Source organism: Plecotus auritus, assembly GCF_963455305.1.
Source record: "Plecotus auritus genome assembly, chromosome: 2".
Classification (NCBI taxonomy): domain Eukaryota; kingdom Metazoa; phylum Chordata; class Mammalia; order Chiroptera; family Vespertilionidae; genus Plecotus; species Plecotus auritus.
In genome coordinates this window covers 17,914,860-17,931,400 of record NC_137771.1, presented here as the reverse complement: position 1 = coordinate 17,931,400, position 16,541 = coordinate 17,914,860, and the positions used below count along the sequence as shown (strand labels likewise).

General features: G+C 37.3%; 1 protein-coding gene across 3 annotated transcripts in view; it reads left to right on the top strand.

The window, feature by feature from the left end:
• Nucleotides 1–16,541, top strand: part of EYA3 (EYA transcriptional coactivator and phosphatase 3) — a 102,382-nt gene that overhangs the window by 53,718 nt on the left and 32,123 nt on the right. For 2 of the 3 annotated variants that reach the window (XM_080657842.1, XM_080657844.1), the window contains 3 exons: nucleotides 2,504–2,640; nucleotides 10,384–10,521; nucleotides 16,058–16,143. In XM_080657842.1, the coding sequence (XP_080513968.1) occupies nucleotides 2,504–2,640; nucleotides 10,384–10,521; nucleotides 16,058–16,143 (361 nt within the window). The remainder of the gene's footprint in view (nucleotides 1–2,503; nucleotides 2,641–10,383; nucleotides 10,522–16,057; nucleotides 16,144–16,541) is intronic. The other variant, XM_080657843.1, reaches the window with a different exon arrangement.

Below are 16,541 nucleotides of genomic sequence, written 5' to 3'. Positions count from 1 at the left end.
ATTATGGAGTTAACAAAATACTTTGAGTATTATGGAGTTAACAAAATACTTTGAGCTGTAAAGACACTGTATTAAATAGGGCATATCTGGAGATTAATCACTAAGATTTTAAATAATTCCCCATATAATTTGATTAATAGCTACAACCTGAATTATTTCTTGGTCTCAGATCTGGCTAAGAAGAATAGAAATTTTCATATTCAGTCTCTTATAATCCACTGAGATGGGAATATATTGCATATTTCAAATTTATTTACTTATTCAAAAAAGATTTGTATACCTGCTATATTCAGGATACCTTATTAACTATGCCTATCTTTTTTTTTAATGTTTTTATTCATTTTGAGAGAGAGGAAGGGAGAGGGATAGAGAGATAAAAACATCGATGAGAGTCATCGATTGGCTGCCTCTTGCATGCCCCCAACTGGGGATCGAACCCGGAAACCCAGGCATGTGCCCTGACCGGGAATCAAACCAGTGACCTCAAGGTTTAGAGTTAATGTTAAACCACTGAGCAACACAGGCCTGGCATATGCCTTCTATCTTAATTCAGAGCTCCTGTGTAACTTTTTTAACTGGACCTCTATTTCATTTTTCTCTCTTCTAATCCATTTACAGAGCAATGCCAAACTAATCTTTATTAAGGAGCAACTCTGATCTTGTCACTCTGCTCAACAATTTCAGTGACTCCCACTTGTTTCAGATTTGTCTGAACTCTTAGCCTGGTATTCAAGGTCTTGGCTATCTGTCTTTCTCTCGTTACTTCCCTTCCCTTTATATACCTCCCTTAATATAATCTATGCTTCTTGGAAGCTGAAGCCCTTGCTTTTCTTCCTATGTACCTTTTTCAGACTTTTTCTATTTTCCTAGAACACACTTCTCTCCCACTCCTGCACATCCTATATGCTCATTTCACATACCACTTCTTTATAGCCTTCCTTCATTTTCTTCGCCAAATCTAAAAAGAATCTTTTTGCCTTCTGAAACAATGCTTCCCTCCAGTATTTTATCATTATTACTCATGGTACATTTAACACTTGTTCTTATAAGTGCAGCATAACTCACCATATAATATAATTGTTATCTAAAAATTCAGTGCATAAAATGTGGGATCATCTTATTGCATGAATGAAATGTGAGGTCAGTCCTAACCAGCTTGGCTCAGTGGATAGAGCGTCGGCCTGTGGACCGAAGGGTCCTAGGTTCAGTTCCGGTCAAGGGCAGGTACCTCTTTTGCAGGCTCCTCCCTGGCCCGGGCACTGGTCTGGGCTTGTGCAGGAAGCAACCAGTTGATGTGTTTCTCTCACATCAATATTTCTCTCTGTCTTTCCCTCTCTCTTCCACTCTCTCTAAAAGTCAATGGAAAAATATCCTCGGGTAAGGATTAAAACAAACAAATGAAAAAAGAATGTGAGGTCATCTAGCTAGTGTATATTACCAGCAGTTTCACTGCTGAATTCAAATCCCTAGTTAAACCTGATGTGGTTGACACCATTTACTAGCAGTATGCTCTGGCTTAAATATCAGTGGAAAAATTACAAGTCCTATCTGGGACTTCCCAGATTTTATTATCTGGCTCCTGTTTTATAGGCTTGATCTGGAATATTGGGCCCCCTTCCTACTCCCTTGCCTTTTCTCTACCAGCCTCACCCTCTTTTCTAAGCCCCACTTTTCCTCTTAGAACTTTAGTTTGGCCCTAGCCAGTTTGGCTCAGTGGATAGAGTGTTGGCCTGTGAACTGAAGGGTCCTGGGTTCAATTCCAGTCAAGGGCACATGACCGTGTTGCAGGATCAATCCCCAGTAAGGGGCGTGCAGGAGGCAGCCAATCTGATTCTCTCTCCTCATTGATGTTTCTATCTCTCTTACCCTCTCCCTTCCTTTCTGAAATCAACAAAAATATTTTAAAAATAATTTTAAAAAGAACTTTAGTTTGGCCCAGAGGGCTGGGTGAAGAACGAGAGCCAGTTGTGAAGCATGTTCTATCCAATTTTCTATTATTTTAGTTTTATTCTATATGTAGACATAAGGGCATAAACAAGTTTAATCCATCCTTTTTTAAAAAATATTTTTATTGATTTCAGAGAGAAAGGGAGAGGGTGAGAGAGATAGAAACATCAATGATGAGAGGGAATCATTGATTGGCTGCCTCCTGCCCGCCCCCTACTGGGGGAGATCGAGCCTAGAACCTGGGCATGTGCCCTTGGCCGGATTCAAACCTGGGATCCTTTAGTCTGCAGGCCGATGCTCTATCCACTGAGCCAAACCAGCTAGGGCTAATCCATCCTTATATTTCACATAGGGCCATATATATAGCATACCATGAATTTTTATAACATAGTAATTGGACCTTGGGTCTACTCTTGACCACAGTGAGAGACATTTTGTGAAAGGTTAGTCTCCTCATTATTGGTTCTTTGCATTTAGTGATATTAGCTATTTTTCTTGTTTTTCATTACTAAAATAAATCACACATGCAAGTTTTCGTTTTCTTGAACTTTTCTAGACCTTATGCACATATCCTCTCAGTTCCTGTTTCGGAAACTGCTTATCCTGGGCAGACTCAGTACCAGACACTACAGCAGTCTCAACCGTATGCTGTCTACCCTCAGGCAACCCAAACGTATGGACTACCTCCTTTTGGTAAGGCATCCTATTATAAGCTGTTTCTAAGAATATTGATTTTTATTCCCCAAAAAGCAAGCATAGCTGATCAGGAAGCGGAGAGATGAATGGTTCTTTATAGAGCACCTACCCAATTACAGGTGTAATAGAAGTTGGGTTTGCTACTTTCCAACAGCATATTTGATACATGTAATATAAAAATCATAATTTTTCCGTACTCATTCGTTTATCAAAGTTAGCTACCAAATTTCCAAGGTATTAACTAAGTCTTGACTGTAAATCTTGGATTCTTTAAGTATTTGTGGAAAATCTTGGAGAAATTACTATTGATTTTACTTTATATAAAACATGGTACCTTGGTTAAGTAAGCATAATAAATGTATTTTGAAGTGACTGGTTTGCTAAAGGCAGGCAATCTAAATATCCTGATAGAATATGCCTTATAGTTGAGGAAATCCCCAATTTTGTACAACCTTATATGCATAGAAAATTTTGTTCTTTGGTTTTAGGCATCTTGGACTGAACTATAAATTAGAATGATTTACTAGAAGAGAGTTGGAGATTCTTTGTACACTTGATATCTGCACTGATTTTTTTCTGTGTATGTAAATTGATAGATATATTAGTGTGGTTTATTACCTATTCCCTGCTTTCCTTGAACTGGTATGAAAAAATTGAGAGAATACTGTATTGTTTTAAAATATGCAATATGTTAATAAAATTCTATCTCTGTAGCCTCTACTGAAACTAGCTGGGAATTAGAAAAATCTTTCAACAGTCTGCCACAGATTATAGATGTATTAGTGTTGCCTGCTTCTGGTTTCTAACATTGCTATTTTTCTTGGCCCATTTGGCTAATCTTTATGATAGTGACTGCCTTCTTATTTTTAGGCATTCCTTGGCTCCTATTAACTACTAGAAAAAAAAATGGGGGGTTATGTTTCATGATAGTCGTTGTTGAAACTTCACAAGAAGAGAGAAACAGAAATGCTCTTATTTCTGAGTTTGTAGTCCATGCCTACATGCCTGTCAGTTTTAGCCAGTGTACTAAATACTAAAATCTTACATTTGTGATATATTTAACTAGCCAAGACTGAGCAGTCCTTTTGAAAGCAGAAATCTCTGTGATTATGCTTGTGTTTATTAAAGCTGAATTTTTATTAGCTAGATAGTAATAGGCTAGCAAGTATAAAGTAAGTATTTTCACATTTTTTTAAACTTTTTTTAATAAATTTTTTCCAGATTTTAAAAAAATATATTTTTGTTGATTTCAGAGAGGAAGGGAGAGGGAATGAGAGAAACATCAATGATGAGAGAGAATCACTGATTGGCTGCCTTCTATATGCCTCCCACTGCCCTGACTGGTTCGTAGGTCAATGCTCAACCACTGAACCACACCGGCCAGGCTTAACTCTCTGTTTTGATTTAAATTTATTATTAGCAAGCCCTACATCCTTTATGGTATTTTTGAACAACAGTTGATCATTCTTATTTTTCATTGTTAAATAAAACTTCTATTATACCTCTGGATTCAAGTTATGGAATACCTAGCATAGTGCCATGTGCATGTAGGTCCTAGATATTATGGTATCTTTTGTGATCGCTGCATTTTCCCTGTAGTAAAGAAAAAAAGAAAATTTTTTTTTTTTTTTTTAAATATATTTTATTGATATTTTACAGAGAGGAAGGGAGAGGGATAGAGAGTTAGAAACATCGATGAGAGAGAAACATCGATCAGCTGCCTCCTGCACACCTCCTACTGGGGATGTGCCCGCAACCAAGGTACATGCCCTTGACCGGAATCGAACCTGGGACCTTTCAGTCCGCAGGCTGATGCTCTATCCATTGAGCCAAACCGGTTTCGGCGAAAAAAAGAAAATTTTGTAAAATAGATTAATCCTTGTTAAAAACTTGAAGAAAATAGTGTTTATATTGTGAAGTAATATTTACTATTTGGGGGCGAGGAAAACTTGTTTTATAAATTCTCTAGTTTAGAGAGAAGTAATCATTAGTTTAATTTGACTTTAAGTTATATATGAGACTTACTGGAGGGAGATGTAAATTGGGGTAATGTGAATGATATATATAGCATATTCTCATTATTTATAAAGGACATTACAAAGCGAAGTTTGGAATATTTTTTAAAGTGACTCTTTAAGACATTTTCTTATGTTTTAGCATGCCTTTTTTTAATGTGTTCACTCAAATATAGAATACTTTATTTCTTCTTGTGAAGATTTCAGAAATTCTGTCACTTTAGTATTGACTGTCAGCACTAGAACTAGGTTAGCTAATCTGTTATTTTATTTCAGGTGTAAACGGGCTTCAGAAAATTTCATTGTAATAATATTGTCTGATATATATTGAGTGCTTACTATACTAAGCAGTATGAAAAGAATAAGTACTTTACACTTTACACTTTGTCTTATTTAATCCTCTGAACAGTCTGAAGAAATAAGTAGTAGCATTAGCCTTTTTTTACGGATAAGGAAACAGGCTTAGAAGGATTAAGTGAAATGACTAGCCTGAGGTCATACAATTAGTAAATGCCTAGGATTGGAACTGAACCCAGGTCTGTTTAACTCCAGAAGTGCTCCTAGCTTAGGTCAGCAATTTTCAAACAAAATTTTAGCAATTAGTGTATGTGTACCATGAGATGAAAAAGGTTGAAAATTGCTGATTTAGGTCTATATAAAAATGATAGTCTCAGAATTGAGTTTGAAATTTAAAAATTTCCTCTTCTTGAAGAAAGGAGAAAAGACTAAAGGAAATCTAAGGAGTCTATGAGTAATTTTTAAAAGTAAAGGCATAGTAGTCATATTCTTTTCAGAACTATGTAGAAATGTGGTGGGATGGCAGAAAGGATGAGAGGTTTAACTTTCAATGAGACCTGAATGTGTGAGAAAAGGGGAAATCTTTTCTTTTTGTGGGCTCATACAAAATTGCCTTAGCTGCCACTGTTCTAAATTCTTTTAAAAGAACTTTAATGTAAGATGTAGATTTGACTTATATATTAAGAGCGTTAAGGATGTTCATACCATTTCCCTCAGTAATTTCACTTCGAGAAATTTATCCTATGGAATTAGAGATATCCACAAAACTTTCCTAACTATGATATTCATTGCAGCATTATTTATAATAGCAAAAGATTGGATACAACATACATATTCAAAGGTTTGTGTTCAATTGCAGTGTAGCCATAGAATTGAAAATTGTGTAGCCATTATTCTTTTTTTTCTTTAATCCTCACAGAAGGACATGCTTAGAGAAAGGAAGGGAGAAAGAGAGAGAGAGAGAGAAACATCGATGTGAGAGAGAAACATTGATTGTATGGTTGCCTTCTGTAGCTCCCCAACTGGGGATTAAACCCACAACCCAGGTATGGGCCCTGATCAGGAATTGAACCAGCAACCTTTCGGTGTACAGGACAATGCTCAACCTACTGAGCCACTACAGCTGGGTATAAGTTACATTCTTAAAGAATATTTAGCATCTTGAGAAAACCAATTATTATTAATTGAAAAAATTGCAATGTAAAATTGAAAATCTTATATAATAAAAGGCTAATATGCAAATAGACCAAATGGCAGAACAACCAAATAACTGGTCGCTGTGACGTGCGCTACCAGGGGTTGCTCGTGGAACATGGCGGGCGTCAGCAGCAGGCGGCAGAGTGCAGAACATGGCGGGCGTCAGTCACTGTTATTGGCAAGCCTCTGGTGGTTACTGAAAATTCTTTGCTCCCGCATGCCGCAGTCCCGCCCGGCACTTGCACCTCCTGCTGGCACCGGCCCCGCTTACACCCGCTGCAGGCGCCGGAGCCACTGCTCGCACCACTGCTGGTGCCCAGCCCTGGCCCCAATCACTCAGCACCATCAGTGGGTGCATGTGGTGGCTGCCGGCCCCAATTGCCCTTGAGGGCCTCTCCACCTCCCCCTGCTCCTGAGGGGCGATCAGGAGCAGCCCCAACTGCTCAGCATGTGGGAGCAGGAGCGGGGCCCCTGGCAGACGGGACAGGGGGCTGTGGTGTGAGGGGCCGGGCAGGGGCACAGAGGATGGGCCGAGACCCACCCTTGTGCCCATTGCAGCCTCTTGGCCCACAGTTCCTTTCAAGGTACACGAATTCGTGCACTGGACCCCTACCACAATATCCCCAGTTAGTATATTTTTTAAACCCTATATAATAAAAGGATAATATGCAAATAGACCGAATGGAAGAACAACCAATCAAAGTGCAATATGCTAATGATATGCTAAGGCTGCTCAACCGCTCGCTATGACGTGCACTGACCACCAGGAGGCAGATGCTTCATTCAGTAGGTTAGCTTGCTGCTGGGGTCCAGCCGATCAGGACCGAGCGAGATGGGCTGGACCTGCCCTGGAGCCCTCCGCAATCCCTCCCCAGCCCGATTGTGCACCAGTGGGGTTCCTCAGCCTGGTCTGCACCCTCTCGCAATCTGGGACCCCTCTGGGGATGTTGGTGAGCCGGTTTCAGCTCAATCCTGCAGGCCACTCCCCTTGGGAGGGTGCCAGATGCAGGGCTCATGGCTGGCAAGTGCTGTTGTGGCAGCACGAGCCTCTCCTGATCAGGACTGATTGGGCGCGAGCCCATGGCAGGCACAGTGGGGCCGGGATGAGCGGGAGCAGCAGGTAGGAGCTGCATGCAGTGTTGGACTGTGGGTTTTGGCTGGATCCCTGCAGGCCACCCAGAGGGACCCCACCCATGCACGAATTCATGCGCCGGGCCTCTAGTATATACATAAAGACTAATTTGGAAGAAAAAATGTGAACTTACCAGTACAGGCACTATACAGATTTGATCTCAGTTACCACAGAACCATGCAAAACTAGAACTGCCTATAATTTTTTGTGTGTGGTGAGACTATATGAATTTTTCCTTATGCTCTATATTGTCCTAATTTTCTATAATATAATGTACATATTTTATAATTAGGATAAGTACTGAGGTTAAATTACTTGGCATTTATAATAGCTCATCCCAGTGAACTATTAAATCAGCAAACCAAGATAGTCTTCCATGTGGTTTTTTTTCCTCACATTAACATGTACTTCAATTCCTAACCAAACTAATCTCTAAAAATCCACTACTTTGATATGTGTTACTATAAACTGAACTGCTCAGGTTAGTTTGGTTATTGATTAACCCATAGTGACACATATTTGTGCTCAGAGACTTGGCTAAAGTTTACGATAAGACCCCAGTGTGGGGCAGCAGGAGGATGGCACTCAGAGACAGACTTCCTTTCCCATTGTTAGACCCGGCTGATGCCCCACATCAGGCTTTTTGTGCTTAAAATGACTTGAGAGGCTTTGTAGTTGTAGGCATACAGCAGTGGGCTAGTGGTCAGGAAACCAAGATTTTGTTTCATCATTTGCTATGGGCAGTAATGCTCTATGGTCAAATCATACTACTATTACTTGGAATTCTCAGAAGGGTGCTTTTGAAGGAACATGCTTATATGCTTAAACACAGGGTTACAGTAATGCTGGCAGCAGTATCCATATTGTCTTTTATTCCTCTAGTCTTCATAAAATAATTATGTATTAAGTACTTCATGTTTCTGGTCAAAAACATTCAAAACTATTCCCTTATCTTGGACATTTTGCCCTAATTTTTAACCTTATAAAAAGAACCAGTTTATAGGCATTTTATATTTTAAAACTTTAAAAAATACAAAATAATGAGGCTAGCAAAACATTCTCAGTTAATATTTTTACTAATAAGGTAGGATTTTAGTACAGTATAATTATAAAAATGTTCACAAATCCAACACCTTTAGTTCAGAACCCATTTAGGATAAAACACATTGATTACAATAAATCTGAAAGTTATTATGATATTGAAATAGCAATTTGTTTACTAGAAATTATGAATCATGGCACTAATATCCAAATTTCATATAATAAATGTTTTAAAAATAATATTCTTTATTGAAAATTAGATATAGCAAAAACTTTAGCTGTGGCTAACCTGGACAAGATTTTTTAAATGATCTTGAACTGGAGGGTGTGGGAGCAGTTCTCCTAATTCATGCTAGAGATGTTTATATTTTTCAGTCTCCTCAAAGAATTCATTTTATGTGTTTAATAGGTAAGAAAATAACATGGCTTTTTGTTTTTTTAATGCTTCAAGTTTGGACCAAGGCAATTACCATTTCCCACTGTCAACCTTTTAAGATTTTTACATTTCCCTGTACTATTCTTATATTTACTTTTGAACAAATTTTACAGATCCGAGTTGCACTAAGATATCTCAGTGCCCTGGTGAAGCAGAGGTTCTTATTATTAAAGCATTATATTTCTATAAATTCTTTATCAGATTAGGAGTAAATGAAATGAGTTAATGTTGAATTTGAAACTGTGGCTGACGTTGTTATTGACTTCTTACCTGGAATGTATTTGATTGATGAACCTTCTTCAACCAAATTCTCAGCTTCAACTACACTGATCCAGCAACTGTAGCTATTCAGAACACAATGAATAACCAGACAATACGTTTTTTTATAAATAGACTTTTGCCTAGCCAAAATTACCACAAAAACAACTCAATAAAGGACATCCTTGGACTCTCATGTAGAAGCAAAGCTTTGTTTATGGTTTCCTAGTTTACTACAAATGAAAAGGGAGATAGATACCATCAGAGATAGGAGATTGTCAAGAAGTGAAAGATCACAGAGAAAAAACAAAGTGATACAAGTATCTAAAATTATAGAACCATAATTGAGTTCAATTTAGTACTAAGCAAATGTCTTCACATATCACAATAATCTGTTTCTGTAATATATATATATCACAGCACAATATTTATCTTTGTAGAAATAACTCTGATAAAAATTGAAAGGTATGCTCACTATTTCCTCTCTGCCAAGAAGGCAGGAAGAGATATAAATATATTAGAAAGATTGTCACTCAGGAGCATTGTGATAAAAATGAATAGCTATGATGTTTATCAGTATGAGATAGATTTATATGTTTTGACATGGAACGATGTCTCTTAGAGGTATGTATAAAAGCAAATTATGAACAGTATGTATAACACCTTTTAAATTTTTATTAAAAAGAAGAAAAAAGATTAGTAAGTACATAGAAGAAGCCTGAGTGACTTTGCTGCAAACTTAATAGTGGTTAAATCTAGATGATGGGATTACATATAACTTCGTTTTTTCTAAGTTACATATTTCTGTAATGTTTTTAATTTATAAAAATAAGCAGATGTGTCTTTCTTAATCAGAAGAAACAAAGGTAACAAAATAACCAGCTTAAGAAGGCAGAGAAGTATTTAATATATTTTAGAAAAATTTGGTGCTTTTTTAATGGGTAAGTGAATTTTAAACTTATGTGGAATGTCTCCCACTTTGACAATGCAGATAAATGACTTATTGCTGTACATGGACATCACACACTTTACATCAAATACTCTGGTTGGGTGTCAGTAGCTTTTTTTTTTTTTTTTTTTTTTAACCCTGATCAATTTCCCCCAATCGCTGAAATGAAAACAATATATATATAATTATTGGGGTCTTGACAAGATTTTTGTTTCCATGGCCCCACTCCCTAGTTCTTTGACATTGTATTTGCTTGTGGTACATTGTAAGTGGGAGAATCAATAATTTCCTCTTACAAGCAAATTTATTTTCTTTTAAGATTTAGATTTTAAACTACTGGCTGATATTTAAAAGCATAACCATGCTCCCCAGTCCCAGTGTATTGTTTGTAATTGGTCCAATTTATCTGATTCAGGTGCATTGTGGCCAGGTATGAAACCTGAAAGTGGTTTAATTCAGACTCCATCTCCAAGTCAACACAGTGTTCTTACCTGCACTACAGGGTTAACCACAAGCCAGCCAAGCCCAGCACATTATTCTTATCCCATTCAAGGTAAATAGGCATGGTTATGTGTGTGTATGTTTTATTATTGTTGGTTTTTGTTTTTAATCTACCTGTATCTCCAGGGTAATAGGAGCTCTGTCTTCTAAAAGAAAAGGGGGTGATATGTGCCATTGTGCATGCTTTTTGTGTTAGGCAAACCAGAACCTAGGAGCATGGTTTGTAAGTAGTTTAACCTTTTAATGTGAACTGCTTAGTAGAATTGAAGCCTTCCCTTTTGCATGTTGGTGTTCAGAAAACCAGTCTGTTCTCAGTGGCATTTTGTCCTATAAATAAGCAGAAGACTCTATGGTTAGAACTTCACTGACTTTCATATAAAGTCCAAATAGAGTGGATTGTGAGATGTGTGCCACTTTTCTGCTGTGGTTTTATCATACCATTTACAATCACTTCTTAGTGAGAGGGTTTTTTGGGTTTTTTCTCTCAAAAAGTTGTTTCTATTTCATGATGAAAAGCATAGCATTAAACATCTCTGCCTTCCCAAATTCTTGCTCTAAAAGGTTAGAAGTATGATAGGACTATTAGGAATGAGGACAAAGAAACTCTAAAGGCACTATGGAATTAATTCCCAACCCATCCAAATCAAATGCATGCAATTTATCAGTGATTCAGATTGGGAATTAATGTCCATGTACCTTGCTTCTCATCTGCCTCCTTTCTCCTGGTTTCTCTCAGCTTTTAAATTTTATTCCTTATAAAGCGGGTGCCCAAGGGGTAAGAGCAGGACAGCCAAAACTGGTCTGAGGTACTCTTAAAATACAAACTTCGATGATGAAAATGTTTTGGTGTAGATTATTTTAAAATATTTTGACTTTTAGTTTTAACTATTTTCAATTAAATGTTTGAGAACTACTTCTGCTTGGCCCATTGAGAACAGAACCGGTCACTACATCACTACATTCTAAGACATTGCTCTGAGCTACCTTTACCCTCTATTATTTACCAAGTCTCCTCTTACTGATTTTTTTTTTTTCTTTCTTTGTCCCCTCCCCCTTCTTTCTTTCTGAACTGAGAACAAACCAGAAGGGAAAAAACTCAAAGAGCATGACTTTGTCTGTCTTCCCATCTATCCCTTTTGATTTTTAGGAAGTATTCTCTAGGTTGGTAGGCCTTTTGGGTCTAACTAGGTAAATCTAGTTGTCAAGTCCCTCAAAAGGGGTATATCCCTGATGACTACACCTCGGTCGTGAAAGAAAAGCAGGGGGTACTCTTTTTTTTATATTACTAACCCTTTCCCAAGGTGTAGAACCACCACTTCTCCATAGTTGTATCTTAAGTTTGAGGAACCTAATAGCTATGCTTCTTATCCCTCTTTTTTAAAAAGAGGAACCACCTTTGGAGGTCTTTTAGAACTCATTGCTTTAACAGGGTCATGAAAATATTCTTTAAATTCCATTAACCACTATCCTAACTTATCTGTAAGTACATTTCCCCCCCTTTTGGTAGATTAACTTGATTTCCTCACATTTTGCTAATAATGATCATTGCTGGTGTTTATTAAATGCTTACTATGTTTTTAGCATTGTTTTAAACGATAGATAGGTGTTAATCATGTAATCTTCACAATATACTTTGAGGGAAGTACAATTATTTATGTCATTGTAAAGAAGGGAAACAAAAGACACAGAAAAAGCAAAGTGGCTTGTCAAAGGTCACAAAGTTAGTAAATAATAAAGTGAGGGTGTTAGTTGGGCAGTCTGACCACGGAGCATGAGTGATTTATGATTGAAAATGTATGATATTTAATATTTAAGTCATGGTATCAATATCAATCCTCCCATAATTAAGAACCTGTAGTGGCAAATATCTAAATTTATTTTTCATCCCTTTTTCTGGTTAACTTATTGGTCCATTGTATTATTCATTAGAACTTTGGCACAGAAATTAAGGTAGAAGTTCACCAAATTGAATGTCAACTATAATTGAAAAAATTTATTTTATTTTTAATCCTCATCTGAGGGTATTTTTCCAATTGATTTTTTAGAGAGAGTGGAAGGAAAGAAGGAGGGAAGAGAGAGAGAAAAACATTGATGTGAGAGAGACTCATCAATTGGTTGCCTCCCACATGCGTCCCTACTGGGGCCAGGGATCAAGCCTGCAACCCAGATATGTGCCTTTAATCAAAATCGAACCTAGTACCCTTCAGTCCATGGGCAGGTGATCTAACCACTTAGCAAAACTGGCTGGGGCGACAAAAATTTTTAATTAAAAAAAAAGTAGTTTATCATTAACTTTATTGGGGTTTTTTTTGTCACTTATTTTGAAGAAAAATAAATGGTTGAAAATAAGTTGGAACAATGGGCTAAAATGAAATATGGGTATCGGAACATTTAAATGACCTGGGTTCTCCACTCACTCTCCTCACCCCCACTTTTCATTTCCTTTAGCATGGACAATTAGTGTTAGCTGTCCAGGCTTCTTCCTCCCCACTATGTGACTACCCAGCCATTCCACAAAATACAAGCAAGGAGCATTGTATTGATTTTTTGTTTGTCTGTTAATCCTCACCTAAGGATATTTTTCCATTGATTTTTAGGGAGAGTAGAAGAGAGAGGGGGAAGACAGAGAGAAACATGAATGTGAGAGAAACACATCAATTGGTTGCCTTCTGCACAAGCCCTGACCAGGGCCCGGGTCGGGGAGGAGCCCACAACCAAGGTACCTGCCCTTGACCAAACTGAACCCAGGACCCTTTGGTCCACAAGCTGATGCTCTATCCACTAAGCCAAACCAGCTAGGGCAATTTTTTTTTTTAAATGGTCAAAACAGCAATATCATTCTACCCAAAGCATTCTATCCTTGACAGCAGCCCTTCTTCCTTTGGGAAGTTAGTGAAATGATCTCAAAAACCCAATTCCTCTCTGACTTCATCAGCTCTGATCAAAACCTTTATTTATACCTCAGTGTTTATGAAAACCCTTTGATTAAGTAGATCTGGCTTTTTTTATATTAATTTTTTCCTACATTGTTTGTTATATGGCCCAATATCTGGTTATTTTCTTCAGTTGAGATGGTTTAAATGATTAATATTCAAGTGGCAAAATTAATTACACAAATTTTAATTTTAACTCAATCTTGACTTTTAATGAAGGTCTTTGGGCTCTGATGTTATTGGTAATACATAATAGTCTTTCGTTGACTTTATTTTATAGACTTTATTTTTTAGGATAGTCTTAGATTTATAGAAAAATTGAGCACATGGTATAGAGAGTTATATTTATTCCCCCACCTTGTACATAGTTTCCCCTATTATTAACATCTTACATTAGAATGGAACATTTGTTACAATTAATAAACCAATATTAGTGCATTATTACTAATTAAGTCCATATTTATTCAGATTTCCTTAGTTTTTACCTGATATCCTTTTTCTGTTCTAGAATCCCATCCAGTATACCACATTTTCTTTAATTGTCATGTCTCCTTAGGTTTCTCTTGACTATGCAGTTTTTCAGACTTTCCTTGTTTTTGATGACCTTGACATACTATACATGAATTCTACAAGTTATACTAGTATACAAGATATAAATGAATCCCACAACTACTTACTGAGTATCACTTACTGTAGACCAGGCACTTTGCTAGATATTGGAATTAATGAATGTCTTAAGATTCTGGCTTCATGGAGCTTACAGACTAGTCGAGGAGATAGAAAACAGGCAAGTAAATAAATAGATTTTTGAAAAGTGCTCTTAAAGGAATAAAGAATAAGTTGCTATGATTGGGAAAACAAGAAAGGAGTTAGTTTCAATAGAGGGGTCAGAGAGAGTCTCTGAGAGGAGGAGCTATCATGCTGGGAGGAGGAGAGGGACAGGCCAGGGAGAACAATCCAGGCAGAGATCCTCTCTTGTTTTGGGTAACTTGAAAAGGCCAGAGTGAGCAAGGGTGGTGGAGAAACATATATAAAATTAAAGGGATGGATACTAAATCTTGCAGCAACTTTTATGTGCCATTAACCCTCCAGCTTTGGGGCAATGTCACTAATTCAACGCTGCCTCTCACAGTTCTATAACCAAAGTCTTCTGATTAGAGCTCTCTAATTAGACCTCTAAGGGTGGAGGGGCGGGGACATGGTTCTCAGATGCTTTGTCTTTCTATGGGTTCACAGCTCCATTGTCAAAACGGGTGGAGACTTACCCAAAAACAGTTAGCTATGCCATTGGCATTTGGAGAGCTAAAAGCCTTTAGATATAATGAATAGGAGTTATCACTTGTGTTTTACTTGATCATCTAAATTTGTACCTTTTATTGCGTATCTTATTACTGCTGCTTTTGTTTTTAAATCTGCAACTGACGAAGAATTGGGAGATCCCATTTTTATCTTCTTAATATCTACCACTAGCTCCATGACTATGGACAAATTACTTTAACTCTTCTTTGTCCAGGTTCTTCATATGAAAGCTGGCATTGCAGCATTAGCTGTTGTTTATATCTAATTTACCTTAATCTCTTCTAGATTTTCTCCTAAGCAGAGTTCCCTTAAGGAAAGGGATAAAAAATGTCCTTTGATTTTGACCAGTACTTGCAAATTCTGCTGCATTTCTTTACTTGCCCTATTCTTAATGGAGGTTTTCCTATTAACTTTACCTATAGAGGACTTTGTTGCTAATGGGGTAGGTAGTTAGATAGTCAGGTTTACCTGATGTTGAACCCTATGGTGTTTGTGACTGCAATGGGAACCAGGCTTAAGTGTGCTTATGATAAGTAAGTGAGAGGAACTAAGGCCCATTACCTCAATCTCAGTTACATTGTCCGCCTGAAAAAAAGTTTCTGTGGCAAATACTAGTCACTGAGGATTTGATTAAAATCCTAATGGAATCTGTGATAGAAAGGCATGAAAAACTTAACCTAAATTCCTTATCTCAAGATAGGCAGTCTAATTAACTTATAGGATACATTTTTACCTGGCCAGATATTACTTAATATTTTCTGAACTTTTCCAGAAAATCATTAAATGCCAGTTCATTGTGTTTGTTGATCACAATAATTCCATTGAGTAGTGCCCAATAAGCAACTTCAAGTACCTTTGAATTTGGAGGACCATCTCTCTCTCAAAGTAATTATGCTGCATCAGGAAAGACATATTTTGGGGCAAGTGACAATAAATACTATACTAGTAGTGTAGGATTTACATGTGAATTTACCAGATCTCTTGTTATTTCTACTGATAGTCAATAGACCACGTTACAGGTAAGTCATTTCCAATGCCAGAAAAGATGGGACTACAGTCATTTGGTTTAGCTTCTGACTTTATTGGTATCATTAGTATGAACCAGTGCATTGTACTAGAATATGTATCCTTCTAGGAATAGTTGAAGACCCAAGTCAAAACAGAAAAATATTTGAACTGTTTAATCAATTCTGAGTTATGGTATAGGATGTTAAAGAGCAAAACTAGTATTTGCTTCCTTTGCTAATGTTCTTTATATCCTTAGAGACCTGTTTATTTAAGATACCGTATATTTTAAATTTCTTCTAGCTTTTCACACAATATCTTTAATAGCTCTTAAAATTCTCAATCCTGTAGCTTCAAGCACAAATGCCAGCCTGATATCCACTTCATCCACAATTGCCAATATTCCAGCAGCAGCAGTTTCCAGCATCTCAAACCAGGTACAGTGCTACTTTTGATTATCCTATTTGATAGGGTTCATCTAGCTAGCTCCTCCTCTCTTCTTTTCATTGTCAATTTGCCAATCTAAAAAACAACTGGTATGTACTGTGGAGAGACCCTTCTCTGGAAGCCCTGGGAACCAGTATCCTGGATGGTTTCTGAGGCCACTATCCAGTTTCTCGTCATTTCTCTGCTAAGCCTCTCAATGATATGGTTCTATCTGCTCCCTTTATCTATTGTGTGTGTCTCTATCTGCTACCCTGCCTCTTTTAGAATGTAAGCTCTACTAGGGTAGGGATTTATTCCTCTTATTTTGTTCACTTACATATTTCCAGAGTTCATAAAAATGCCTGGCATTCACATTAAAGGCACATAATAAATATTTGTGGAATGAATA